Genomic DNA, 25,780 nt, shown 5'->3' with positions numbered 1-25,780 from the left:
AACTGTAGACAGTACAAAGTAGTTCAAATTAGCTCCTCAACCTCCTGCAACTGTGAAATGTTGCTTACACATTGATGCATCAGGATGAACAATCTAGTTCAGAATGTAGATCTAATAATATCAGTCATATAGGACATTTTTCTGCAGGAGGTATTTTACTTTTGATACTTTTTCCTGATAAAACTTTTGTACTTCAACAAATCAAATAATTTTACATGTAATTGACATGTATTTTTATATGCTTGTACTTTTACTTAATTAAAGTATCTCAGTACTTCACTGGTAAAGAGACATCACGTTTTAGCTTTTGATTTTAAAATTTAAAGATCCTATATCCTGCTTTGTTACGTTATAATAATTTCCTTTTTCAGTTCACTTTGGACTGGGCAGAAAAATCTGTAGAGTGGACTGCTGTATATAGTAAGTGGGTTTTAGTTTTGCATGCAACTGGTTGTACTGGTGGTTTTACAAGAGATGGGCCCCTACTTAGTATAGAGCAGACTGTACATAGATGTTTTTATCAGCCTATTGTCACTGAGGCCATGAGCACATTTAACACCTGCTCAATCACTCTTCACTAGCCACAGTAAGCAGACTAACAGAAAATACAGTGATGACATTATAATAAGTTGATAACTGATGTAGTGTATTACAGCAACAGCCACCTATTGAGGCATTAATAAAACAGGACAACAAAAGGAAAACATTTTTATTTTTGGGAGGCACTGTATATAAAAGTAAATGATACCACAAAAGCTATGGCTCTGACAGTGAGGATGGATTTGGATTTTCAAAATGAGACATCACTTTATTCCAGCTGGGAAACCTCATGGAAGTATGCACCAAGCATCTTGATTCCCTGAATGTAGTTGGTTCTGAAAATGAAAAGATAAAAACAGCGATGAGCTTGAATCTATGAATAGTTGTGGTTTTCGTAAAGATCACTGGTAAAGAATTAAAGTTGTCGCATCTCATCTTCAATTATGACAATCACAGTGATTCAGGTAAAAATGGAAATAAGGAAATTAAGTCGTAAACTGTGACATACCTGTTGATCTTTTCATTCTGGGAGTGAGCTCCATCATCAGAGGATCCTACAGGGAGCAGCATGACGTTACGTCCTGTGGCCTCCTGAAAGGTCAGCGTGACGGGGATGCTTCCACCCTCACGAGTCAGGTCAGGCTCCACGCCAAAGACTACATATAGCACAGCAAGGAAGGGGAGAACATGGTAAGAGCGGTGAGTGAATCATCATTCGAGAAATTTGAGATATTTAGGGGGGCTCTAAAGTAGGCTATCGTAATTTTTGGTGCCACTAGGTTTTATATTTTCCTTTATATTTAGGTTTGTGAAAGAAATAATAGGCTAATAGTAAAGCACTTTCCAACGTTTGTGTTTATTCACATGCAGCAATTTCTGCTAATTTGTGTCCAATTAACACAATGCTGTTTATTACTGCTGTGGCCTTCCATGCATGTGGGCCCACTGAACCCACATCCCATTTATTGTTTCTCAGTGGAGAGGCATTTAACTTTGAATTATTTTGAAATTAAATTAAAACATTTGTTTCTTGTCTTAAGTATTTTTTGCACGTACAGTTGGCAGCACATTCTTATATGCACTTGCAAGTCTACAGTACCCTTCCATCCCTGAAAAATACAGCTCCCCCTAAAGCCATGGTGTAATCTGGACACTGGGCGTATGTGTTTTGAGTGAACTCATCCTTTAATCATCTACATTTCTATCAGTCTCAGCCATTCTACCTGTTTTCATGGCCTTTCGACCAGCCATGTAGTGCGGGTGGTTGAAGTCAGAGACCCAGGCCTTGGCTCCGTGGCCCATGCACACTTTCATTTTGTTGGGGCTTCCCAGTTCAGCAAACTTTTTCTGCAGGTAATCCACTACCTTAAAAACGAAAAATATGAGTGAAATCAAAGCACCACGAAAAATTTTTAACAAGTTTGTAAGGCCAAATTTGGACATTTTGGTCAGTGGAAATCAATGACAGTTGTTATTGATGACAAACAGCAGCTTCAGAGGCCATTAAAAATGCCAAGACATACTGAAATTGGTCTTTATTACTCCTGATTGGTCCACAGTCCAGGCCCAGGCTTGAGTTGATGGTCATTCAAAACAAAATACATCTCTTTTTCATCATTACCTTCACAAACTTGCATTTATTTAACATTTTTACCTGCTGTCGTTGTTGCTTGTATTGTGTTATGAGCACATTTTAAAAATGTTCTGTAATCTACCTGGTTTAAAATGTATCAATCCATATTATTATTCATCAGTTAAAATCTATCATTGTATGCATTCAACAAAAATACCAACAGAACTTAGTTAAATTAGCTGAGTTAACAACACAGATTAACTGACTTAAATGTGTGCACATTATTTTTGAGAGGACAAAAAAATGTTTTGCTTAAATATCATTTTGTATCACTGGTTTGTTTGTCTGTATGAAAGTGTAATTCCACTGGGCTAACTCACAAGGGACAACAGTTGTATAAACAATTGTTCTGATAACTGTACACATTATTTGTCTTGACAATGGCAGGATAACCACATCATTCACTGATTCATTGTCAAGAAGAATAGAATACATATGGTTTTTGAACAGTTTTTTTTAATAAGAAGAAACGGATCTGCTCTGTAAATCTGCTTAACTTAAATTTTAGTTGTAGATGCAATATTCTTTTCAAAAACAGTATGACTGAGCGAGTCATTTTGTGACACACTACCACAAAGTCATCAAGTTTTAAATTCCACTGGCCACTTGAATATGTTCCACACCACAACCATTATTGTGTTCTAGTCACATGAACATTTGAAGCATTTGAATCAATGTGAGATGCAATCAGTGTAAATATTTCAGGTTCTACCTGCTTCTCCACAACTTTGGGGTCCATGTCGGGGACAAGGCGGATAGAGAACTTGCCGTTGACCTTGCGGGGGATAACAGTCTTGGCCCCTGCTTCAGAGAACGCTCCCTCAATACCGTGAAGAGAAAGAGATGGGTATCTCCAGCGGTGCATTAGGATTTGCTCCTACAGGAAAAAACAACCAGTATACCTTAAATTAGGACGAATTATCAGCAGCACATTTCTATCTTTAACTGAAGTAAACAACAAAAAAAGTCCTTGCCTTTGTTTCATGCAGCAGCTGCTCAACGCCAACGTCTCTGCAATACTCTTCCAAGTCAAAATCAATCTTCTCATAAAGCTTTCTCTCCTCTTCTGTAAGAGGGGCCACGTCGTTGTTTATCCCAGGAACCAAAATCTTCCCCTTCCTGTCTAACAGGGAGCCTGTTAGGGAAGAGACAAACAACGGAAATATAATTTTCTAGACTGTACTCAAATGTGTTTTATGAGATCATAGTTAATTCGTCAGCTTCACTTGCCCATGAGCGCTATCAGGTCGGTCATGGCTTCATGAACAGAGCCGCCAAACACCCCTGAGTGTAGGTCCTTGTCACCACACTCCACCTTTAAATTTAAAAATAAAAATAAACAATCATTTTAATTTAATGTCCCATCAAAATATAGTTTCACATAATACTGGAGCACATACATGTTATACTGAAACACTGTATTAAAATAAGTCAAGGTTTGTATTTGCCACAGCTTAACTAGTTACACCAAAAAAAATTTAATTGCACTATGATCAGACACCTCAATGAAGAAGTAGCAGATTCCTCTCAGGCCGTAGGTGATGCAGGGTTTGGTCTTGCCCAGCCAATAGTTGTCAGAGATGCAGACATAGTCCACATCTTTGAAGAAGGTGTCTTTTCGAGCAAACACCAGTTCGTCCAGGCCCTCAGATCCAGACTCCTCCATCCCCTCGAAGCAGAATTTGATGTTGATTGGAAGCTCCTGCAACATGAGGAGAGATTGATAGTCCTTACTTTCAAAGGCGGATACAAAAATAGACCTTAATTTGTAAAATAACTTTTATATATGTTACAGGGTAAGCTACAGATCCTCGCCCTGGATCAAAGACTCTCCAACAGGGCAGAGGCTTTTCACAATGAGACCATGAACCTGGGTGTGTTGACTGAAACACTGTCTCCCATTATACAATGCAAGTATAGCCTGTTATTGTAAATCTCTCCTAAAAAACTCTTTGTCCATTACGGTTTCAGGGAAAACTGAAAGGTAGTTCAAAACGAGAAGCATGTGACATGATTTGGTGTAATCATTAAGTGATGGCCGGATAAGACATGCAACACGATTACAGACTTCATCCAGAGAACTTTGACCACTTATACTGTTCATGGCTCTGAAGTGATTACCAAATCAGCTCAGTACTTTAACACAGAGGTAATTCATTTGCCAGAATGCTGCACAATCATTTTAGAAATAATGCCTTCAACTCCACCTGACTATATCTAAATATTCTTCTTTTATATATCATGAATCTGTTCTTGTGTGTGTTTCCAATAAATATCAATTCTAATTGTTAGATATCACCAGTGTGTGAAGTTCAACACTTACTCAACAAACAAGGTTTTACATCAACATTCAGTTACCCTGCCATATGTACCTTTGCTTCATTTTGCTTTAGGTTTCCCAGAGTGTGTATTGGTCTAAAGGCACTTTGATATTATGTAGGTAATGGTCACAAGTTGGATTTTACTTGTTTGTCTTGTGTGCCAGCTGGAAGTTGAACTCCAGCTAAATATTTACTGACCTGAACCAAACTAAATCACTACACCACCACATATTTCCACTTCGCCATTCAAACAACATTTCAACCAGTAAATTCTGATGTTTCCCATCACCGTTCAACCACACCCTGCTAGCAAAGTCATAAATGAGCAGCTTAGGGTTATTTTTGGACAGAACAAAAACAGGTCTGTTTTCATTGCATTCATTCTTCCAAGTGAAAAGCTCTGTAACACCATAATCAATGACATTGGTTGGCTGCACATCAAGTCGACTATGATTACACCAAGTCTTATTACAGGGGTCTGGTCAACTACATCCTACATTGCAGCTTTTTGTGCTTTTTGGATAATTTACAGAAGCTGTTTGTTTCAGCAAAAAGGTTAAAGAAAGCTTTGTTTGTGTGAGTATGTGTGAACAGCAAAGCCAACTACCAAGACACTAAAACGAGCTGCTGCTGGACCAACAAGGAAGTTTGATTACTTGAAGTCTGACATACAGTAACACTGAAAACTAGACCACTGCAGATGTGGTTTTGGCAACTCCGCCTGGAACCATTTATAAACTTCATGTCCCCAATTCAAGGTTAAAGTAAGACAATACAAGTAAGAGACTTATGTGATGGGGACTTTACCTGCTGGATCTTCTGGTATGCCTCAATGCAGTTAAACCAGGCCAACACTGGTCCCTTGTCATCAGTAGAACCTCTTCCGTAGAGTTTACCTGCAAAGAGCAAACTGTATTCGTTTAAAGCCCTTAAAGATTAGTATTTGTAGAATGTTTCAAGTTATTCTGAAGTTTTTATTTGTCTAAAATAAACATTTCTTGTTAAAATGTGTATAGGTGCTTTCAACCCATTTTACTCTCAGTGTCCCTGGGCTGGACTGGACACTGACCTGGGGACAGCAGGTAACTTCCATTCAAGTTCAGTATAGCTGTGGCTGACAGCTTAGACTGATGAAAGGTGAGCCAAGTCTGACAATGTGGAGTGGATAATGAGTCTTAACATACAGCAGATAGATATTAGACCTAATCAAATAATCTACCGGTCTCACTCATTTCACTGACTATCTAGAAGTACATGCAAAGTTGAGGAACTCTTAATGAAAAGTGAAAGGCAGATCTATGGTGTCGGTCAGCACATCAAGTCAAACTCTTTAACAACTAAACAAAACATGACGTAAGCAAGAGCAGAGCTGAGCAGACAGGACTGAGACAGAAGGAAGAGGATGTGTTACTTTTTGTCAGCTGACTATCGCCAGAAAACATACGAGACTATTTGGGTATTAGTATTAGTATTTGCAGTACTTTGTAGATTTTAACAATTCAGAGTAATACATTTAGGAATACTGTGAAAATAAGTTTATCCAAAAGATTGAATGTATTACATATTCGTGTTGACCTTGACTTGTGAGGCTTGCAGATAAGTTATCATTAAGAATATTTAAAACATGAGGAACTCAGCTGGACTTTGGAAGTATGTATTGCACTGTGATATAATCACAAGCTTATAAAATCTCAAACAGCTTAAAAAACATCTCTTATTTGTCAAAACAGCATTCCAGTCTACCTTAATCAGTGTTTGTTCTGAAAAGTACTTTCCAGATCAGATTAAAACAACTTCAGGGTAATTTAGTATTGAACATAATGAAACTGAAACCTAAAAAAGTTCTGCTCTCACCATCTTTTTCCACCAGAGTAAAAGGTTCTGTATCCCATCCATCATCAATACTGGCTGGCTGGACATCAAGGTGGCCATAGATACAAACAGTCTTCTTGCCCGGGTCTGACCCCAGACGACCCAGGACAATAGGCGGCAGGGGGATCTCCTCTCCAGAGGGAAGCTGCATACACAAACAAAAACAACAGCCTACATTTTAGTAAATGTTAAGGTTTACAAAGGGGGCCTATTTACAGAACGTCACCAACCAAAATAGTGGTCATATAGGGAAAGCAATGAAAAACCAATGTGTTACTGATGATGAGATAGAGACAAATAAATATTAACAGTGCAAAAGCACACACGCTCTTACCTGCTGTTTGCCGACATCCACCAATTCCACTGTTCCCCCCAGCTTCTCAATGTCCTTGGCTGCCATCTCCATCATCTTCTTGATCTCCCCGCGCTTCTCCGGCCAAGCGGACACACTCTGGACTCCCACCCACTCTGCGAGGCGCTGGGAAAATGTGCATTATACATTTTAATATCGTCTAAGAAAATATGATGTGTTTCATACACCAGAAAATACCGAATTTACAAGTTTAAGTCTCACATTTTTGTTAAAGCTTCATTCAAACTTATTAAGTGGCATCAGAATGAATTTGTCTCGGCACATTAGGGCTTCACAAAGTTTTCTAATAGCTACAGTTAATGTGTCGCTTAAAAATTATATGATTTCATGTGGTCCAGTGGCACAACATTTCTGACGTCAGGCACACACTCTTAACTCAGAGTGAATGAGTTACAATGTTGGTTAGTATTCAAATGAAGACAGACATATGGCTGCAATCTAATCACCACAATGATTAGTTGACCGCGACAGCAACAGGTCATTTAGGGAGTAAAACATTCAACTGTGTCAAAGCGTCACCCAGAATGAGCTTACCTGCACATACAGATCCTGGTGTTCGTCCACATACTTGAAAAGTGCTGTGAGATGAGTCATCTTTGCCAGCGACAGGAGCTGAGGGTTTAAAAGGCAGAACAGAGTGAGAGTCTACTTTGAGCCACTGGCTGTCTTATGGTAGGAAACCACACCCTCCTGTAAATCTGCTGACTGCTGTTACATTTGTGGGTCCTCTGTCATGCACACAAGTGGTCAGCGTGCCAAAAGAGCATTTTACATATCAGGAAGATGAGTTTTGCTAAATTAGTCAGCGCTGACTGACCAGTTACTTTGCGTATCTTGTAGTTTTTGTTAATAATATGATGAAAAACAGTAACAAAATAGAAATGTACATCATAAAAACATCCCTATATATATATATATATATATATATAGCACTGTGAAACTGTTAATATTTACACACACACACACACACACACACACACACACACACACACACACACACCTCTGTTGAGATATTAATTATATTCTGGAAAGTGCACCTCAAAACGTCTCATTTTAAGTGCTGTGTGGCTGAGTCATGAATTAAGTTGAGACCTACTTCTACAAATCTGACCTTTCATTGTAATGCTGAGCAGGCAGTAAAGTTAAATCACCAAAGTTAGGACACCAGTTAACACAGAGACACGTTTGAACATGCATGGAGTCCAACAGATCTGTAGCTAGCTGTGAAGAGCAGCAAGGCGTCACAATGAGTGCCGTTAGCTGGCCGGCTAACTCTAAAGTAGAAACCGCTGGGTAACTTAACGCAACATTTAATGACAGCTAAGCTTCTCCTGACACACACAAACGCACGAAGAAGAAAAAACTGCCTACAAACTCACTTCGTATTTATTCCCGTAACTGTACAGCTTAAGTCCACACGTCACTCACCTGACAAACACTTCCTGTGTTTTCCTAATGACGTTGGCACGTGAGTTGAAACCTTTTTATGTACAGTCTATGGTTGAAACGCTCAAGGTTTTATTCTACGCAAAAAGCAAAGGTAACAGATGCGCTTTAACGCACCAGCGGAGAGAAAAGCGGCTGTTATATTGTGTTCATGGCGCAAAGAATTGTGGGTCAGCGCCTGCAGATGCTTCGTCATGTTCATATGGTCCGGAAACCGTCTACAGAGGAGAGTTACCCTCTGACAGATCTGCTTTAAAATGAGAGGAGCTCTGAAGGAAGCCACATAATGTGCATAGCCCTCCCTGTCAGGTCTAATGATTGGTTTTACCATAATTTAAAGCGCTTTACAGATGATTGATAAACGGGTGGAAAGGAAGAAATTAAACAATACATTTCAATGTTCCAATGCATTTTATTTTGATAGAACTGTATTTTGCATGGACAGAGCATTGTCAAATATAAATCCAAGCATGCAGCATACTCTCATATCCCTCTAACTTATACCTCTAACTACTAATGTATTTTCTTTTAGGCTTATGTCTCTTTGCACCATTTTCTCATGATTACCTTCTTTGTCGCCACTAGAGCTTAAGATATATCAGCCCTCGTGCTCTATATATTTTTCCTTGTCATGTTAATGCCACATACGCCTTTTAGGCAATTAATAATCAAATCACTTTCAGCTCCACCCATACACCAAGATCCCAGTAGTTGTCTGTTTTCTGACACTCCTCAAAATACACGTGAGACACACCGCCTTCTCTCCAGCATGGGCAGATGAAAATCTTCATTTAGTCGTCGGAGTAATCAAGAATCTGAATACATTTCAGACAATTCGTTCCACAGCGAGTTGGTAGGTGTATTCTGCACTTGACAAATTAACTGCCATTAATTTGATGTAGTTTGTGGTGTTGTTGAACTACTGCATTATTCAGAGGAGTTTTTATTGATCCTATTTGGATATTTGCATTTCCATTCCCCACTCATCTCAAATGTTGATCAAATACTGAAGATTACTCTACCAACAGTGTCCTTGTATGTTTCACTAGGCAAAGCTGGTTTTATCCCACTTAATAGTAATCCAATTTGCAGATACCAAAGGAGAGTGTGTGTGTGTGTATGTGTGTGTGTGTGTGTGTGTGTGTGTGTGTGGGGGGGGGGGGGGGGGGGGGGTTAAATCATAGCAGAAATCACAAGACCTGGTATTCTGTATAAAATGGTCCATTTATTTTTTTTCCCCTTCTCTTCACAAGTCTTCAGCAGCATCCTTATGGTGCTTTAGAAGCAAAGAATTTGATTAGACATTTAAAAAAAAACAAGCTGGTAACACATATGCAAGGTTTTGAGACTCACCTTGAGACTCATGAAAGCACCGTTGTTCACATGGCCTATCTGCTGCTAAATACACTTCTGTAGAGCATATAAAATAGATCTAAAGGGGGGAAAAGACATTCACCATGTCAAAAAATAAGTTTATACATCATATAACAGTGTTTTCCACAGAATGATCGTTGAAAGCTGTCACAGCCTCGGACAGGTAAAAAAAATAATAATTAAATGCAGTTGTTAATATTTAAGTTAAGTCTATGTGTGGGAAACACTTGCCTCTACAATACAAAATCTCAGGTGAAGGCAGTTCAATTGGAGCAAATACTTCAGACCCATAATGGCTTCCTGAATACTCACTTCTTCAGCAAGGTATTTGTGACAATTTGTGGAGTCACAGATTTTTAGGATGAACACATTTGGAGAATAAAGGTTGGGACACCTAGAGACAAACATAACTCATGGTTAGGTGGACAGGGGCTGAGGAGGATGTGGTTTATTCCACATGGAGTTCAGTCATACTTACCCTTCATAAATAAGCACCAGAGCATTCCTTGCAGAGCGAGGGTAAGCTACACAGTAGTCGACGAGGATTACCACATCTGGTTTTGGAGATATCAGGCGCAGTTTAAGATAGACTGGATTGCCAAGGAGCAGTCGCAAGGGCCCATTGTTTGTGGGCAAGTAGCTTGAATATGTATGATCTGTTGGGGTTTGACAGACAAAGAGCAAACCTTCAATGAATTTGACAAAAAGTCAATATTTGATAGCTACTCGTGTGCAATCCTACTCCAGCAGAAATTATCAAGATTGTACATTGGCATTTGGTTTGGAAAATAAGGCATTAATAAGTAATATATTAGACAATTCTCAAGTCAACAGCATATAAGGAACTGGAACTCGGGGTCTTCACCATGTAGCCAACGCTGGCTAGTGACTGTGAACCACTACCCATTTTGCTGTAGTGGCACTCAACCATAAACCTATATAGATACATGAGTTAACGTTTAAGCTTAGCATGCATGTACATGCATGTAGATACTTGGAAAACAAGCAATGCAAAGTGCAAATCTACCGCAGATTTTCCCATTACTAGAATCCCCAATAGGCCGTTTCGATAAACAGGGTGGTAGAATTGTGCCCACAGAGTCACCTGAGTAGATCACTTCTTGTAATTATGCCATACTCAAGGGTCAGTCACTTGAAATACAAATACAGAAATATCCTATTTGAACGTTTTTTAAACCACGTCTCCCTAAACAGAAGTCTCACCATCCATTGGGTAGTAGCAGGCAGATGTAGAAGAACCCACACAGCATCCCATCTTCTCACAGTCTGAGGACAATATTTCTGACTGGCCAAAAGTCACCTGCTCCCCTGTGGGGATGCCACAACCTAATCGAAGAATGACATTTTAAAATTTCCGTTTCTTTACAATTGACTCTGCTGGTCTAAGGGATCTGTTAATTTACTAAGTTGTAGGAAGCACAGGTTTTTAAACCAATCAGACATGAGCAGCACTTACTCCCATAAAATAATCTCTGAACCAAATTGTTAAAAATGGTCCAATACAGTCAGGAAAATACTGTATATTTATTTGTATGAATACACACAACTTCACAGGTGCATACCTGTGAAGTTGAAGACACACACAAACACTTCTGTTAAGATATATACCTTGGCGTGAATTAAATTCTGGAATTTGCACTTAAAAACGTTTCAAGTACTGTTTGGCTGAGTCATGATTTAAGTTTAGACCTACTTCTACAAATCTGACCTTTAATTGTAATGGTGAGCAGGCTCTCTGCCAGTAAAGTTACACGAAATACCAGTTAACACAGAGACATGTCAGCTGCCATCCCAAAAAAAAAAAATCTAAATCCTGCATAGTGATTTATTAAATACTGTTAAACATTTCTTTTCAGTGCATTTGCTGCATGCAGTTTATACTCACTTTGTGCCTTTGACGGTGCTGCCAGTACTGGGGATGCTGTGATTGGGTTAATGCACTTTAATGTGGAATTGGATTGGCCACTGGAACGAGGGAACACGCCTGGGTCAAACTTCAGACCTCTCTCACAAGATGCAGTAGCAACTTGTCTGATCAAACTTGTTGACGTACGACACCTGCAGACTGTAGCGGTCACTCTGTACTAATTCACAAAGAACTTTGAGAAATGAAATGACTTCCAGATAAGCAAAATAAAAATGTCCTGATCATTTTAAATAATTAAGTATAATAATGTCAAACATTACAGAGCCAAGGCAATTACTTCACCGTACATTTACAGAAACCTACCCGTTTCACATATCACCCGGTGAAGGGTACAGCCAAGGTGTTAGTCAAAGGGTTCACTTCATAACCACAAGACTCTGGAGCATCCATAACACACAGCAGGTCCTTTGAGCCTGAAAGAAGTGAAAGCCTAGTAAGTTCACAACATGCATTCAGCAAAATAAAGACTTGAGTTTAAATAGGCAGAAAAGTCAAGTACATACCCACAACTTTAACCTCACTTAATGAACCTGTCGGCAGAGTAATTTGGAAGCTAACGTCACTGCATACCACATCTATCTACTGCTAGTCCAGCTCCTTGGAAGGATATTTTCAAATTCCCTCTGGAAACCACTATCGCAATCCCTGGCCCAGTTTCTTAGATCAGAATCCACTGCGTCAATCTGGGCCAGTATTTATCAAGCTTCTCAAAGTGCCATTTTAGTCTTAAGTGCTGAGAATTCATGAAATTTACTCCTACTTTTAAATTTAAGAATAAAAGCAAGTTATCAAATTTATTAAAGCTAAGAATCACTCTTACTCCCCCAGTTATTTAAGACAGCTCGAGAGGTCTCTCAAGTCAGTAGGAGTTGCCATTATTTCAGGAAAGGAAAAATGTTTCTGAAATTATTTGACAACACGCAGTTGATAAGATGGGGTCGGAACAGCGCAGGCATAAACTTTGTCAGCGAGTTGGTGAGGGACACCATCTCACCACTGACTTTACACAGTAATGCGTTTTCAGCTAAACTGAAGGTGATGATGACGCTTTTGTTTATTTGCCACAGGACAAACGCAGCAATGCTGATGATTATGGCCCATCACAACCATCAATAAGCCGAATAGTCATGGAAACAATTATGGCACTTCAGCTTCAGAGCTCCACACATTGATGGCGCTCATATTAAGATAAACCTTTTTTTAATCTTTCATTTATTAAAGTGTAGGGCCATATCACAATGTATTATCTTGATTAGCTAAATGGTTGAAGTTTTCACTGGTGGCCTGACCTTCAATTAGAGGTAATGAATCCTCAGAATCTGTATCTTCACCGCTGTCGTCCTCCCTGCTGTCATCTGGAGGGGAGAGAGGTAATTGTTACCAAAGTCACAGATTACCGCAGTCAAAAAAATTGAGCCATTTCCTGTCAAATCGATGTAGACAGCCCAGCCAAATAGTTTCTTCAAAAGTCTTTATTAATAAGTAGTTGCTAGAGTGGACTGAAACACAAACATCTCAGGTCATCTATGCTTGATAGTCTGGAAATAATCATCCATTTGAGCTTTTAAAAAAATAATAATTTAAAACTCATGTTAAGTCACTTTGAATGAGTTTATTCCAACTGCATGCATTAAAGGCACATGCAAGCCCAATCTTTTGCAAGAACCTATTAATACCTACTAACCTACTATACCTACACTCCTTATTGCAGTGTTGTGCCATTGGTGGTCCTTTACCTGGAAAGTAAACACTGCTCCTGTAAAAGTTAGTGAGCTGAGTTTTGTTTATCCCCCTTATGAGTACCAGTCAGGACCACCCACAGCTCAACTCTGATCCCAGCCATGGATCCATGTGAAGGCCCTCCTGTAGCTGCTGAACACCAGATGACGCAGCCTCTTGCAATGCTGCATGCAGTGGTTTGATTGGCACTCACTACTCAACTAAAGTCTCAGGCATGTGAGTCTTAGGTATTTTTCAAATAAAGTCCAACATTTAATTATGTAAATGTATGACATTTATTGTCTTGGACATCAATTTTGTTGTCTATCTTATGGCCACATAAGATACATGTTAGACTTGAATGATATACAGTGCAAATACTTTATTGGACACTTTCTGAAAACTTGAAACTTTTTCGTAAGTATAACTGGAATATATTTTACAGATAAATACATTTTTGAACAATAAACAAATATGTAAATTTATACATTTCCAACTTTTCATTAAGTTGTTGCAGGCATGTTTTGTTTAAAAAAATAACACCATGGATATTGCCTGCTACACATTTAATCAACACTGGGTTTTTCTTCAGGTGCTGCATTATATTTGGAGGTGTCATATTCTGTCATCCTCATGTACAGTATGTAAATGTCATTATAAACAAACATTAAATAGAATAAATACCATTATGAAACAATCTACTCTCCATCTCCAAAAGTGGAATCAAAAACACTCTGGGCTGAGGTTACAGACCTCCCTGCTAACTGACTCCTCTCTTTTTCTTTCCACATTCTCCACCTTTTGGTTTCTGCAAATACTGTTTTGATTGTATTTATCTTGTTTTTTTACATATTACAACACCCTCACACACACCCATCTATCATCCTGTTCTGACACTACTGAAACCACTGATGTCCATTCCCCATACTTTAATAAATTTGACACAATTTTTAATTGGACTTATTTTGGGTTAAATAAACATATTTTGTTAAATGTTTGCTGCGGTGTGTCCCTTTTGTTGGGGCCACTTGAGCCAGGTCATAAGTAGCAAAGACCTTTATTCTACTACTGCACGACAGGTCAAAAAAGCAGACTATTCAATACTCTTTATCATTTAAAACAATATATTTCCTTTATTTAAAAAACCTGGATGTTCTTTTTTAAGTTTTGAATTCTTTCTGTACAGGTCAAAATAGCATTTCATTGGAGAGGGGACACAGTTAGAGGTAATGAGAAGTAAATACATCAATTTAATAATTAATCTTAGTGTTGCTAGATTTTGAATGATACTTCTTGCAGATTAAGACAGTTTTCTGCTCCCCTAATCCTGACCAAATCTCCAGTTTTGCAACTGCCCATCAGTGACTCCAGGTAGTTTCTGCCCATGTCCGCCTTGACTTGCCAGCACCAGGGCCCATATTTATCAAGCTTCTCAGAATTACTCATAAGAACACTGCTAAGAACTGACTTAAGTGTAAAAAAAATTCTTGGCTCAAAGCTGTGCTTAAAAGTTAGTTATCAAGCATCATAGTCCTAATTTGAGTTAAGTGTAGGACTAAATCTTAAGTGTCAGTGCTGATTTATGACAATTTGCTGCGCCGCAAACAAGATTTTGGATGACGATGTTGCCAAGGACCAATCACTAAATAGATTTCCTTCTTTAAGAATATTCTCAGATAAATTCACATTGAATGGTGAAATTCCTGAGGAGTTTATATTCAACACACATTTAACAATAAAGAATTTAAATAATACATCATGATATCCAACAAAAAAAGTAACATTCCTTGTATGTGTACACCATGAAGCTGAAAATTGCAAATAAAATAGATAAAAGTAAATAATTACTTTATTTTGCTGTCAACACATTACATTGGCATTTACTGTTTTAGCGGATGCTTTTATTTGATCAGCTCCCAGTCTGAGTGGCAGATTCTCCTCCCTCACTACAGTGGGCTGTCACATAAATTAAAGTTGCTTTTTCTAGAACTGAAAATGCTCTATTTTCCCTCTTTTCAGGGTTTACAAACTCAGCAGCGGCTCCAGTGGAGCTGAGAGGCTGACAGACAGCACGACCTGTTAATATAATTTAGGTCTCCATATAAGGGTACAGCTTAGGTTACATTCACCTGAAAATATAAAGACAATGAACATTAATAATTTGGCGCACAGATAAGAATCATAGTTAGAAAGCTAACATAGTTTCACCTACTTATCAAACGGGCAGAACCTTTTCCATGTACATTTAGCAGTCAATTTTATCCCTCCCAAAAATTAAAAGGCGGCTTTCATGTCCCCATAATACCCAGACCTGCTGTAATGACAGATACATTGAGTGGAAATTGATCCCAGGTTTCCTCACACCAAAGGCAAGAGCATTATCCCCTGTACTACAGATCCTTGCAAATACATTCATACAGTTTGCACATTTATTAATTCTTAACCTTACACATACATACTCACTTCGCGCATATATATTATCGACTATGCACAAGCGAAGTATTTGGTTTTGACCTATGTGGCTTTTCATAACAGAGGCTAGCTCCAGTTAGCGCCTACTTGCCAACCCTCCCAATTTTCACGAGAGACTCCGTATTTCATTGTCCTCACGGGTCTCTCCCAAATTATGACAAGCGCTCACAACTTTGTTTTGTGTTCCGACTCTTCATCAGATCCCATGTGACTTGGCCTGTTGTTAGAGTCACATGTGAGCAAAAAAAAAAAAAAAAAAAAAAAAAAAAAAAAACACAAACCCCCATCCACAGACACTTTGGCCTGCAGTCTGAATGTAGCCCAAGGCTCACATCTGATCTTCTAGAGTTCAGATTTGTCTTTTTAAATGAGACTTTAGTCTGGACACTCAGGTCAGAATTGATGCAATTTTGACATCTCACTAGAGCAGCTGTTGTCACGGTCCTGCTGTACATAGAGCTGCTCCACAAAATCCATTATTAAACATGTGGCTTTTGTTCTTCTGCCTTGCCATCATCTGCTCACACATTCCCTTACTTCCACATGAAATTCGCTGGACCGTGACAAACCCCCCCAAGTTTTGTGTAATCTCTGGTCAACAGTGTCCAGCCACTAATAACTTGATATCGGTCCTCATGTTGTATTTGTCATGTGGCAATTCATTACCCAAAATCCATTTTCAGCTCTACACCCATAAATCACCCAAGTCCTTCTCAGTTTGAGGATGTAGTAACTACTACATTATTCTGAGGAGTCTTGAGCCTCTATGGAGATTTGCATTCTCATCCCCGCCACCCCCTTTTCAAAAATATACAGTGTAGAGATTCCTCTGCTCAAAACACTGAAGATCACTCTACCAATAGTGTCCTTGTATGAACAGTGTCACTATTTCACAAGGGAAATGTGGTTTCATCCCACTCAGTCATTTACAGACTTACAAGTCTACATTTTAACACGGAAAAAAAACCCACACAACTGCAAGACCCGGTATACGGAGTTATAAGATGGTTAGTTTATTTCCCCTTTATCTTCATAAGTCTTCTGCAGCATCCTTATGGTGCCTAGAAGAAGAGAAATTGATTAGACTTCAAACTGCGCTGGTAGCACATTTGCATATTTTACAGACTCACCTTTCCATCAAAGCATTGTTGTTCACATGGCCCATCTGCTTCAAAACACACTTCTGTAGAGCACATGAAATAGATCTACAGGGGGGGGGGGGGGACGACATTCACCATGTCAGAAAAGTTTACATGCCATAACCGTGTTTTCCACAGAATGACAGCACTGTGGCACATGCATTCTCACAACACAAGCTGCATGTAGCCCCATCAAAACCAACATTGTACTAAATGACAGCAGTAACAGCCAGGTGTTGTCAGTTGTGGATGGCCTCATTCTCAGACTGATAATTTAAAATGTTAAAAAGGGGTCAAATATATTTTGGCAGCCATTAATACACAAGTCTGGGAAACAGGGACTTTGCCTTCAAAGTACAAAAATCCAGTGAATGCAATTCAAGGAGCTTTGCAATCAAAACAGCAGGATAGGATACATTTAGTCAACAGGTTACTGTTCCATTTTAAAAAAGGACCCCTTAATGAACAAGTCACCACATTACTGTGTCAAGGAACATCTCAGTCTGCACCGGTTGTACACAGCATAGCTTTGACTATTTAGGCCCATAATGGCTTCCTGAATACTCACTTCTTCATCAAGATAGTCATTTGTCTTTTGAACCATAAACTGGAAGGCTTCAACCACAAACCGCCTCTGGTGACGATTTGAGGAGTCACAGATCTTAAGGATGGACATATTTGGACCATAAAGGTTGGGACACCTGGAGACAAACATAACTCATGGTTAGGTAGACAGAGGGCGAGGAGGATTTGTTTTATTCCACAGGGAGTTCATTCATGCTTACCCTTCATAAATAAGCACCAGAGCATTCCTTGCAGAGCGAGGGTAAGCTACACAGTAGTTGACGAGGATTACCGCATCTGGTTTTGGAGATATCAGGCGCAGCTCAAGATAGACTGGATTGCCAAGCAGCAGTCGCAGGGGCCGATTGTTTGTGGGCAAGTAGCTTGAATATGTCTGATCTGTTGGGGTTAGACAAAGGGTAGACTCGTGTGCAGTCCTACTCAAGCAGAATTGATCAAGATTGTACTTTTTGCAATTGGTTTAGAAAATAAGGCATAAATACCCGACCTTTAGCAATTCTCAAGTCAACAGCATATAAGCCATTAGAGAGGAGCTCTGATGGCAAGCTGGAACTCGGGGTCTTCACCATGTAGCCAGCGCTGGCTAGTGACTGCAGAGCAACGCCTGCTTTGCTATAGCGACACTCAACCATGAACCTATGCAAATACACGGGTTAACATTTAAGCTTAGCACTACACACAAAAAGCAACAGAGTGGAAGAATTGTGCCCACAGAGTCAAAGTGTATTGTGTAACCCACTAACCTGAGCGGATCACGTGTTGTAATTACGCCATACTGGAGGGTTAGAGATTGGACGACAGTCTGCACTTCAGCCAGGTAGATAATCATCTCACCAACTTCCTGTCAAGAAACGTCAACTTCTCAGCTGTTGGCTTCCAGTTTCCCAGCAGATTACACAGCATGCATGATGTACCGCCTGAAGCACACCCTCCAAGACTCCCAGCATATTAAGTGAAAATGTATTTATAAAATACCTTTAAAACCCTATGAATTCATCTTTTAGAGGAAAGACATGTAGAAGATGCCTTTTACTTCCCTTCACACAAAACTCTTGCTCAACAAGTTGTTTATTTCAACTAAAGAGCCCTAATCCCATCACTGAATCCTACTACGGCGAAGCCATGACCCACCCTGCTCCGATTAGCTCTGCCGATCAAAGAACAGGACGTTCTTGCTGTTCTGCTGTCTTTAGCAAATCAGCTGGAAATTGTTAAACCGTAATACGACTCCTAAAATGCAGGTCAACTGTTCACAGTGTAGGTAGCAACCCCGTTGCATAAAATTAAATAAAAAACTAACTTTTAGGTTGCTTTTTTTAGCCTGAGATTGTTAACGTAACAAGATCAAGTGAAAATGTTGGATAGAATAAACCGTGTTTGAAAGGATAGTAAGCCATGACTCGGCATAAATACCACCACCATCTCCCCTTCAAGGATCTTTCAGTCAATCTCAATCAGATGTGGGCAATAAACTGGACTTGAGCATTAAAGCCTGCAGTGTGAATATAGCTTAACTAGGACTAAGCTTTCAAATGAATATTTATGGTAGTCAAGTTGTATGCATTTTCCAACTTACTAAAAAGTAACAAAGGGGAGGACTTACATAAGCGCGAACTCCACATTCTGTAACGTTGAACTTAAAGATGGCAACTTTGTCGTTGGCAATGACTGGTTTACAGTTTGTACTCCCAGTAATAACAAGCTTGGTGGGGTCCACAGGGATGGATGCAGAGTTGGCACGAATGGCGAACACAAAGTGTTGATCGACAGTGCACTCTAAAGAGAGAGAGGGGGTGGGGGTCACTTGAAATACAGACATTTCCTATTTGAATGTTTTTTAAAACACTTCTCCCTAAACAGAAGCCTCACCATCCATTGGGTAGTAGCAGGCAGATGTAGAAGAATCCACACAGCATCCCATCATTTTACAGTTTGAGGACGATATTCCTGACTGGCCACAAGTCACCTGCTCCCCTGTGGGGATGCCACAACCTAATAGGGCAACGACAAAAACATTTTGACATCAAAAATCTAAGTTGTGTGAAATGGTTACCATTCAACACATTTGCTGAACGCAGTTTGTACTCACCATGTGAGTTTGGCAGTGTTGGCGGTGCTGGCCCTTGGCGACATGGCGGCCGTTGGGGACCTTGGGGCAATCCGGGCCGTTGGCGACATGGCGGCCGTTGGGGCCCTTGGGGGGAACCCGGAAGTTGGGGCCATCCGGGCAGTTGGGGCCCTTGCGGGGAACCCGGCAGTTGGGGCCCTTGCGGGGAACCCGGCAGTTGCGGGGAACCGGGCAGTTGCGGGGAACCCGGCAGTTGCGGGGAACCCGGCAGTTGCGGGGAACCCGGCAGTTGCGGGGAACCCGGAAGTTGCGGGGAACCCGGAAGTTGCGGGGAACCCGGAAGTTGCGGGGAACCCGGAAGTTGCGGGGAACCCGGAAGTTGGGGCCCTTGCGGGGAACCCGGCAGTTGCGGGGAACCCGGAAGTTGGGGCCCTTGCGGGGAACCCGGCAGTTGGGGGGGGGCCGGAAGTTGGGGCCCTTGCGGGGAACCCGGAAGTTGGGGGGGGGCCGGAAGTTGGGGCCCTTGCGGGGAACCCGGAAGTTGGGGGGGGGCCGGAAGTTGGGGCCCTTGCGGGGAACCCGGAAGTTGGGGGGGGGCCGGAAGTTGGGGCCCTTGCGGGGAACCCGGAAGTTGGGGGGGGCCCGGCAGTTGGGGCCCTTGCGGGGAACCCGGCAGTTGGGGCCGGCCGGGCAGTTGGGGCCCTTGCGGGGAACCCGGCAGTTGGGGCCATCCGGGCAGTTGGGGCCCTTGCGGGGAACCCGGCAGTTGGGGCCATCCGGGCAGTTGGGGCCCTTGCGGGGAACCCGGCAGTTGGGGCCATCCGGGCAGTTGGGGCCCTTGCGGGGAACCCGGCAGTTGGGGCCATCCGGGCAGTTGGGGCCCTTGCGGGGAACCCGGCAGTTGGGGCCGTTGTGTACATGTAGGCCGTTGCGGCCGCACTGAGATTGGGTCAATGTACTTTAATGTGGGACTGGATGGGCCACTGGAGCGAGGGAGCATACCTGGGTCCAACTTCAGACTCCTCTCACAAGATGCAGTAGCAACTTGTGTCTGATCAAACTCATTGACATACAACAACTGCAGGCTGTAGCGGTCATTCTGTAACAATTCACAAAGAGAAATTAACTCAATTCAAGACATGCAAAACTACACAAGAACTTTGTAAAGACTACAGAGCCAAGGCAGTTACTTTACAGTACATTTACAGAAACCTACCCGTTTCACATAGCACCCGGTGAAGGGTACAGCCAAGGTGTTAGTCAGAGGGTTCACTTCATAACCACAAGACTCTGGAGCATCCATAACAGACAGCAGGTCCTTTGAGCCTAATGAACAAAGTGAAAGCCTAGTAAGTTCACAACATGCATTCAGCAAAATAAAGACTTGAGTTTCAATAGGCAGAAAAGTCAAGTACATACCCACAACTTTAACCTCACTTAATGAACCTGTCGGCAGAGTAATTTGGAAGCCAACGTCACTGCAAACCACATCTATCCCAGTCCGACGCTGACTGGTACTGCTGGTGTGGCTCCTTGAAGGGATATTATCAAATTCCATCTGGAACCCACCATCAGTACCTCTGCGCCATGTTCTTGGACTAGAATCTACTGCGTCAATCTGGTCTCCATGGTTAGCAAAATTGTAGAAGTTTCCACTGGTGGTGGCACCTTCAACTTGAAGTAATGAATCCTCAAGAACTGCATCTTCACCATCATCGTCCTCCCTGCTGTCATCTGGAGGGGAGAGAGGTAATTGTTACCAATGTCAGATGACTGCTGTCAAAAAAAAAAAAAAAAAACCACACACACACACCACATCTTTGTTTCAAACAGGCAGTAGCAGACTATATAGCATTACAGGAGAATAGTAAATGTTAACATTTAAAAAGGAGGATCATTTTAGGAACCAATTTGATAGTTTATATTGATTTGTTTGTAAATTTAGATATTTTTGCGTGATTTGTTAATGCTCATGTCCTTGCAGGTCCAAAAGGCATAAAAGTGTGTGCTGCAGCCTAGTGGTGCAGCTGACCGGCAGTTTTTTTAGACCTTGCGTGGCTTGTACCGTTGCTTTTAATACCTCAGTTAATGTTTAGTACATGCAATAATTTTCTTTCAACCTCTCATACGGTGGAACGCACCATCTGGACATTTTTTTTTATGGTCATGTATTTCTAGAAGCAAGCAAGCGTCCCAAGACTCAGTCAGTCCAAGAGCGATTCACACAGTGCTTTCAGTGACCACACGCTCATTATCAGTGCTGTGTCATTGGTGGTTGTTTACCTGGCAAGGTAACACTTTGTGGTTCAGACTGCTGGCGGCTCTCATAAACATTAGTACGCTGAACTTTCTTGATCCGCGCCCATCCCTCTACTGAAACCAGCAGAGCCGCAGTCAGGACTACCAGCAGCTCAACTCTAACACCAGCCATGAATCAATGTGAAAGCTTTCCTGTAGCTGCTGAAAACCTAGACAAACATGCAGCCCCTTGAAATACTGCAAATGGTGGTTTGAAGTTAATTGAGTGCACCTGGTGACCACTGATTGGCACTCGCTTACTCAACTAAAGTTACAGGTTTGGGAATGAAAACCGCCTTTTTACTAAAGGAAAGGCATGTTTCTAAGATGTTCCAGATCTTTTAAAATAAATCAATTGACCAACATTTAATTATGTAAATGTATGACATTATCTTACAAGTTACAGGCACACAGTCAGTGCAAATACTTTATTGGACACTTTTTGAAATTTTGAAATCTTTTCTCAAGTATAACTGGATTTTGTCTTTCAGACATACATTTTGAATAATGCAAGCATGTTCAATTATTTTTTATTTTTTTAAATAACACCATGTATATTGCTTGTTACACATTTAATTAACACAGGGTTTTCCTTTGGGTGCTGCATTATATTGAGAGGTGTCTCTGTCATTGTCTTCCTCATGTATGTACATGTCATTGTTTAAAAAATCATTAAAATAGATTAAATACAATACGAAACCATCTTCTCTCCATCTCAAAAGTAGAATCAAGAGCTCTGAGTAAAAAACATATTGCAGGCATCACACAAATACATTTTATCACAAAGATGTTGAATAGATTACACTTTATAGTTGTACCTAATAGGGTGTCATTAACATTTAAATGATTAATTTCACTGACTGAAATAATTAAACCATTTGAAACCATCATTTCAATCACCAAAAGAAAAGCTTTGTGTAAATGGCTACAGAGCATTGCTCATCTTCCACGATGATGGATCGGAAATCACACCTTTCAGCCTCTTTAACTAGAAGAAAAATAAGACATAGACATTTCTCGGGGTGGCAAAAGAGTTTATTGCATATATTTCAGTACAAGAACAGAAACACCCATATAGTTTACTACTGCACCGCATGTCAAATAAGCAGACTATTCAATAGTCTTTATCATTTAAAACAATAATTTCCTTTCTTTTAATCTTATTCTCTAGAGCCAAAAGAAAAACCTGGGTGTTTTTTTAGTAGTGAAGTAGAAATTCACTTGTAGGCGTTGGCCTTATGTTTGGGCAAAAAGTTGAAATTGTTCGGTACAGGTCCAAGTAGCATTTCACTGGAGAGGGGATAAAGTGAGAGTTTATAATAAGTAAATATATCACTTTAACAATACATTTTAGTGTTGCTTGATTTTGAATGATACTTACAGATTAACACAGTTTTCTGCTCACCTAATCCTGACCCAGTCCCCAACATTTTGACATTTTGCCATCAGTGACTCCAGGTAGTTTCTGTCCATGTAGTACGGAGGTCTCTCATTGATCTTCTGAGGCACTCGCTCTAACAGACCCACTGGAATATATCTGAGGGACAGGGATGGGACATCATCTTTATTTCCTCTCCAGTTCACTTTTCATTAAGTTTTCAATATGAAAGCCAGATAATGTTTGACAAGTTCTTTGCTTAATTTCTTTTGACCTAATTCACTGAGTGGTCCTATTCAAGCAGCAGATATTTACTCTGAACCCAGGATATAAGTATGGCAGGTTAATTTATTAAGTCCCATCTTGCAGCCATTTGGAGCCACTCATAAGCGGAAATAGCATGAGTGAATGGGTACAGCCACCCCAGGGTCCTGGCTGGTAGGGGGCCCCATTTGTGGGCCAGACAGTTCAGCATAGTGCAGTTTAGCTCAATTGATGCATTGATGCACGTAGATCTGCTGTGCCAGCAAAATTCAGCAGCTCTTCACTTGTGGTTTCAATGGTAAACCACCACAAGAATGACAATTACGAACAAAAAAAATACTATATTCTAAGGAGACACGTTTTAATATACATAAATAATAAAGAAACATTTCTATTTCAAACAAATGGTGAACTTATTAGCACATTTTAACAAAACTCCCTTCCCTCTCATGCATCATGGGAATTCTGAGGGACGGACGTAGCCTGCACAAGGGTTGATTTATGGCGTCAAAGCCCACTGGAAGCCTCTCAGAAGTGTTTCAGCAGCGGAGCGTGTAGCTGCCCCACGTTAATGACTTGTATTTAATATGGTGTGTCCTTTTTGTGTTTCTACTACATTCTTCAAAGCTCTCTGTGGCCCACTTTCATTCATCGTCTTGACGGGCAACTACCACAGGGAGCATTTCAGAATAAGAGCATTTTGCCAGCCGGATTTTGCCGACATGTTTATATTTTGTTGATTTGGTGATTAGTGCTAACATTTAGTATAATGGCTGTCATCAGCTCTGGCAGCAGCGAAGCAGACAGACTCAGTGGACTTTTGGAGTGAGTCCAGGGTCATGTAAACGGAGTGGGGAGTGAAACATGTTTTGCGGGGAAAAAGTAGCTGCCTGCTCTGCACAGCAGCCTGCTCTCATTGGTTGGATGTGGATGTCGAGTCGGCCGACTCATCCAGATATTTGGCATGCTAGATATCTGGCAGACATCGGCGATGTGTCAGAAATGTGTCGGGGAGCCGTTTTGATACATCCTTGAGTAGTTCACACATAACGACTGGCGACGCTGATTTACCCGCGATCACAGCCTGATGGTCGCCGAGCGCCAAATCGGGCTAAAAACCGTGTAGTGTGAAATAGGCTTAAGTTGTCGACAGTCACACACATCGTCCGGGAGGAGATTGGAACGGAGGATGTTTTTCTGCTTGGGGAACACATTGAGGAGACACAGTTTGGCATCAACAACCATCATTCATAGGGCGTCTATCTCTATATTATGTCTGTGGTTTAGCCAGCTATTAGTAGCAGCTTTTAAAAAAAAATATTATTGGAAGTTGCATATACAGGTCACCAGGTTCGAATATTGACAGATTTAAGGACTGAATGGAAGAGACATTTACAAAAACTAGCCAAAAAGTCATGTTCACACAAAGTTGATCTGCTAGCACAAGACTGGGAGTTTATTGATAATGAAATTAAGGGTTAGGGTTGACCAGTCCGACCGTGCTGTCGGACTGGTCAACAGCAGCGGAACGCTGTTTGTATGTCTGTCAGTCTGAGCCAAACTAATACTTTCACTACTCCCAACTTGGACTGATCCTTGTTTTTGCTGAATTCTGATTGGCTCAACGGTGCCAATCAGAGGAGTTTAATCCAAAATCTTTTGCACCAGTTTGCTAGGTAAGGAGTCTGAGACAGAGTATCCTATACTTGTGCTGTGTTACCACCACCACCTCCCGCTTCTTACAGCTCGGATCCTCCATGCCGTGATAAAATTGATGAGCATATGAGGACATACTGGGCTAAAATAGGACCTGAAACGTCAGAACAAAGACGCAGATGTCTCCGCCTCAGAAAGACAACATAAACACCAAAAGAGGTACTTTTCCAAAACCCTGTTTAAAAGGAGGCTGGCAAATGGCGAAACTGTGCCAAGAGAATGGTTGCTTTATTCCCCTTCAAAGGGCACTGTGTTTTGTTTTGTACAGTATTTGGGGGCAATGATCTTAAGTCTGCACTCACAGCAGGCTACAGTGACCCCCGTAGTCGGTCGGATTCTGCTCTGACAACTACACCGTTTACTCGCGGGAGGAGCTCGGAGTAAACTGCTTTTATTAAATTAGCTTTTTAATTTAGTTTTTGGGATTTCAATGTTGATTTATCTTCACTGGAGCTTCTCAGCAGCTAGCTTCCATGCACATCCAGTTCCAGTGTTGTTGTTATTGTCGTTAGCTCTGTCGGACTATGACTTCATAATTATATAAAAACCGGACAAAACTGGACATTGCTAGGAGAAAAGAAAGCGAGGAGGTTGAACTACCTGGTGAGTTCAGAAAACATGCGTCTGTAACTTT

At 40.9% G+C, this 25,780-nt stretch overlaps 2 protein-coding genes across 4 annotated transcripts; both read right to left on the bottom strand.

Moving 5' to 3' along the window:
* Window positions 1-692: 692 nt before the first annotated feature.
* On the bottom strand, window positions 693-8,353 carry cndp2 (carnosine dipeptidase 2). 2 transcript variants are annotated; one of them, XM_038724703.1, is made up of 12 exons: window positions 8,168-8,352; window positions 7,274-7,351; window positions 6,701-6,844; window positions 6,349-6,511; window positions 5,302-5,390; window positions 3,675-3,875; window positions 3,404-3,488; window positions 3,148-3,308; window positions 2,886-3,050; window positions 1,764-1,905; window positions 1,049-1,196; window positions 693-875 (listed from the first exon to the last, which is right to left on the bottom strand). In XM_038724703.1, the coding sequence occupies exons 2-12, from the start codon at window positions 7,331-7,333 to the stop codon at window positions 809-811; spliced, it is 1,425 nt and encodes a 474-aa protein (XP_038580631.1). In that variant the 5' UTR covers window positions 7,334-7,351; window positions 8,168-8,352; the 3' UTR covers window positions 693-808. The 2 variants fall into 2 exon arrangements, with proteins under 2 accessions (XP_038580631.1, XP_038580632.1); XM_038724704.1 differs by having other exon boundaries at window positions 809-875; window positions 8,119-8,353.
* Window positions 8,354-16,688: 8,335 nt separating this feature from the next.
* LOC119907109 lies at window positions 16,689-21,958 on the bottom strand. 2 transcript variants are annotated; one of them, XM_038724701.1, is made up of 14 exons: window positions 21,774-21,958; window positions 20,910-21,224; window positions 20,707-20,816; window positions 20,295-20,589; window positions 19,755-19,934; window positions 19,512-19,700; window positions 19,292-19,414; window positions 19,026-19,198; window positions 18,166-18,263; window positions 17,910-18,058; window positions 17,623-17,800; window positions 17,406-17,538; window positions 16,829-16,903; window positions 16,689-16,759 (listed from the first exon to the last, which is right to left on the bottom strand). In XM_038724701.1, exons 1-14 carry the CDS (start codon window positions 21,919-21,921, stop codon window positions 16,751-16,753), a joined length of 2,175 nt encoding a protein of 724 aa, XP_038580629.1. In that variant the 5' UTR covers window positions 21,922-21,958; the 3' UTR covers window positions 16,689-16,750. The 2 variants fall into 2 exon arrangements, with proteins under 2 accessions (XP_038580629.1, XP_038580630.1); XM_038724702.1 differs by lacking the exon at window positions 19,755-19,934 and having other exon boundaries at window positions 19,512-19,673; window positions 21,774-21,957.
* Between the last annotated feature and the right edge of the window lie 3,822 nt (window positions 21,959-25,780).

Source organism: Micropterus salmoides, unplaced genomic scaffold, assembly GCF_014851395.1.
Source record: "Micropterus salmoides isolate LMB-PRFRI ecotype aquatic unplaced genomic scaffold, ASM1485139v1 Ms_hic_scaffold_17, whole genome shotgun sequence".
Classification (NCBI taxonomy): domain Eukaryota; kingdom Metazoa; phylum Chordata; class Actinopteri; order Centrarchiformes; family Centrarchidae; genus Micropterus; species Micropterus salmoides.
Note: the sequence above shows the minus strand (reverse complement) of the source record. Positions and strands in the feature narration are given on the sequence as shown.

What these genes read in the sequence shown, in the direction of transcription:
- cndp2 (XM_038724704.1), bottom strand. Translation starts at nt 7,333, where the DNA reads ATGACTCATCTCACAGCACTTTTCAAGTATGTGGACGAACACCAGGAT. An exon ending in CATACCAGAAGATCCAGCAG is followed by an intron (nt 3,876 to 5,301) that starts GTAAAGTCCCCA and finishes CTCATGTTGCAG; the next exon opens with GAGCTTCCAATCAACATCAA. An exon ending in CAGAATGAAAAGATCAACAG is followed by an intron (nt 876 to 1,048) that starts GTATGTCACAGT and finishes TTTCATTTTCAG; the next exon opens with AACCAACTACATTCAGGGAA.
- LOC119907109 (XM_038724701.1), bottom strand. Translation starts at nt 21,921, where the DNA reads ATGGCTGGTGTTAGAGTTGAGCTGCTGGTAGTCCTGACTGCGGCTCTG. An exon ending in AAGTGAGGTTAAAGTTGTGG is followed by an intron (nt 20,817 to 20,909) that starts GTATGTACTTGA and finishes TTTGTTCATTAG; the next exon opens with GCTCAAAGGACCTGCTGTCT. An exon ending in CGGATGGCCCCAACTGCCGG is followed by an intron (nt 19,935 to 20,294) that starts GTTCCCCGCAAG and finishes CCCAACTGCCGG; the next exon opens with GTTCCCCGCAAGGGCCCCAA.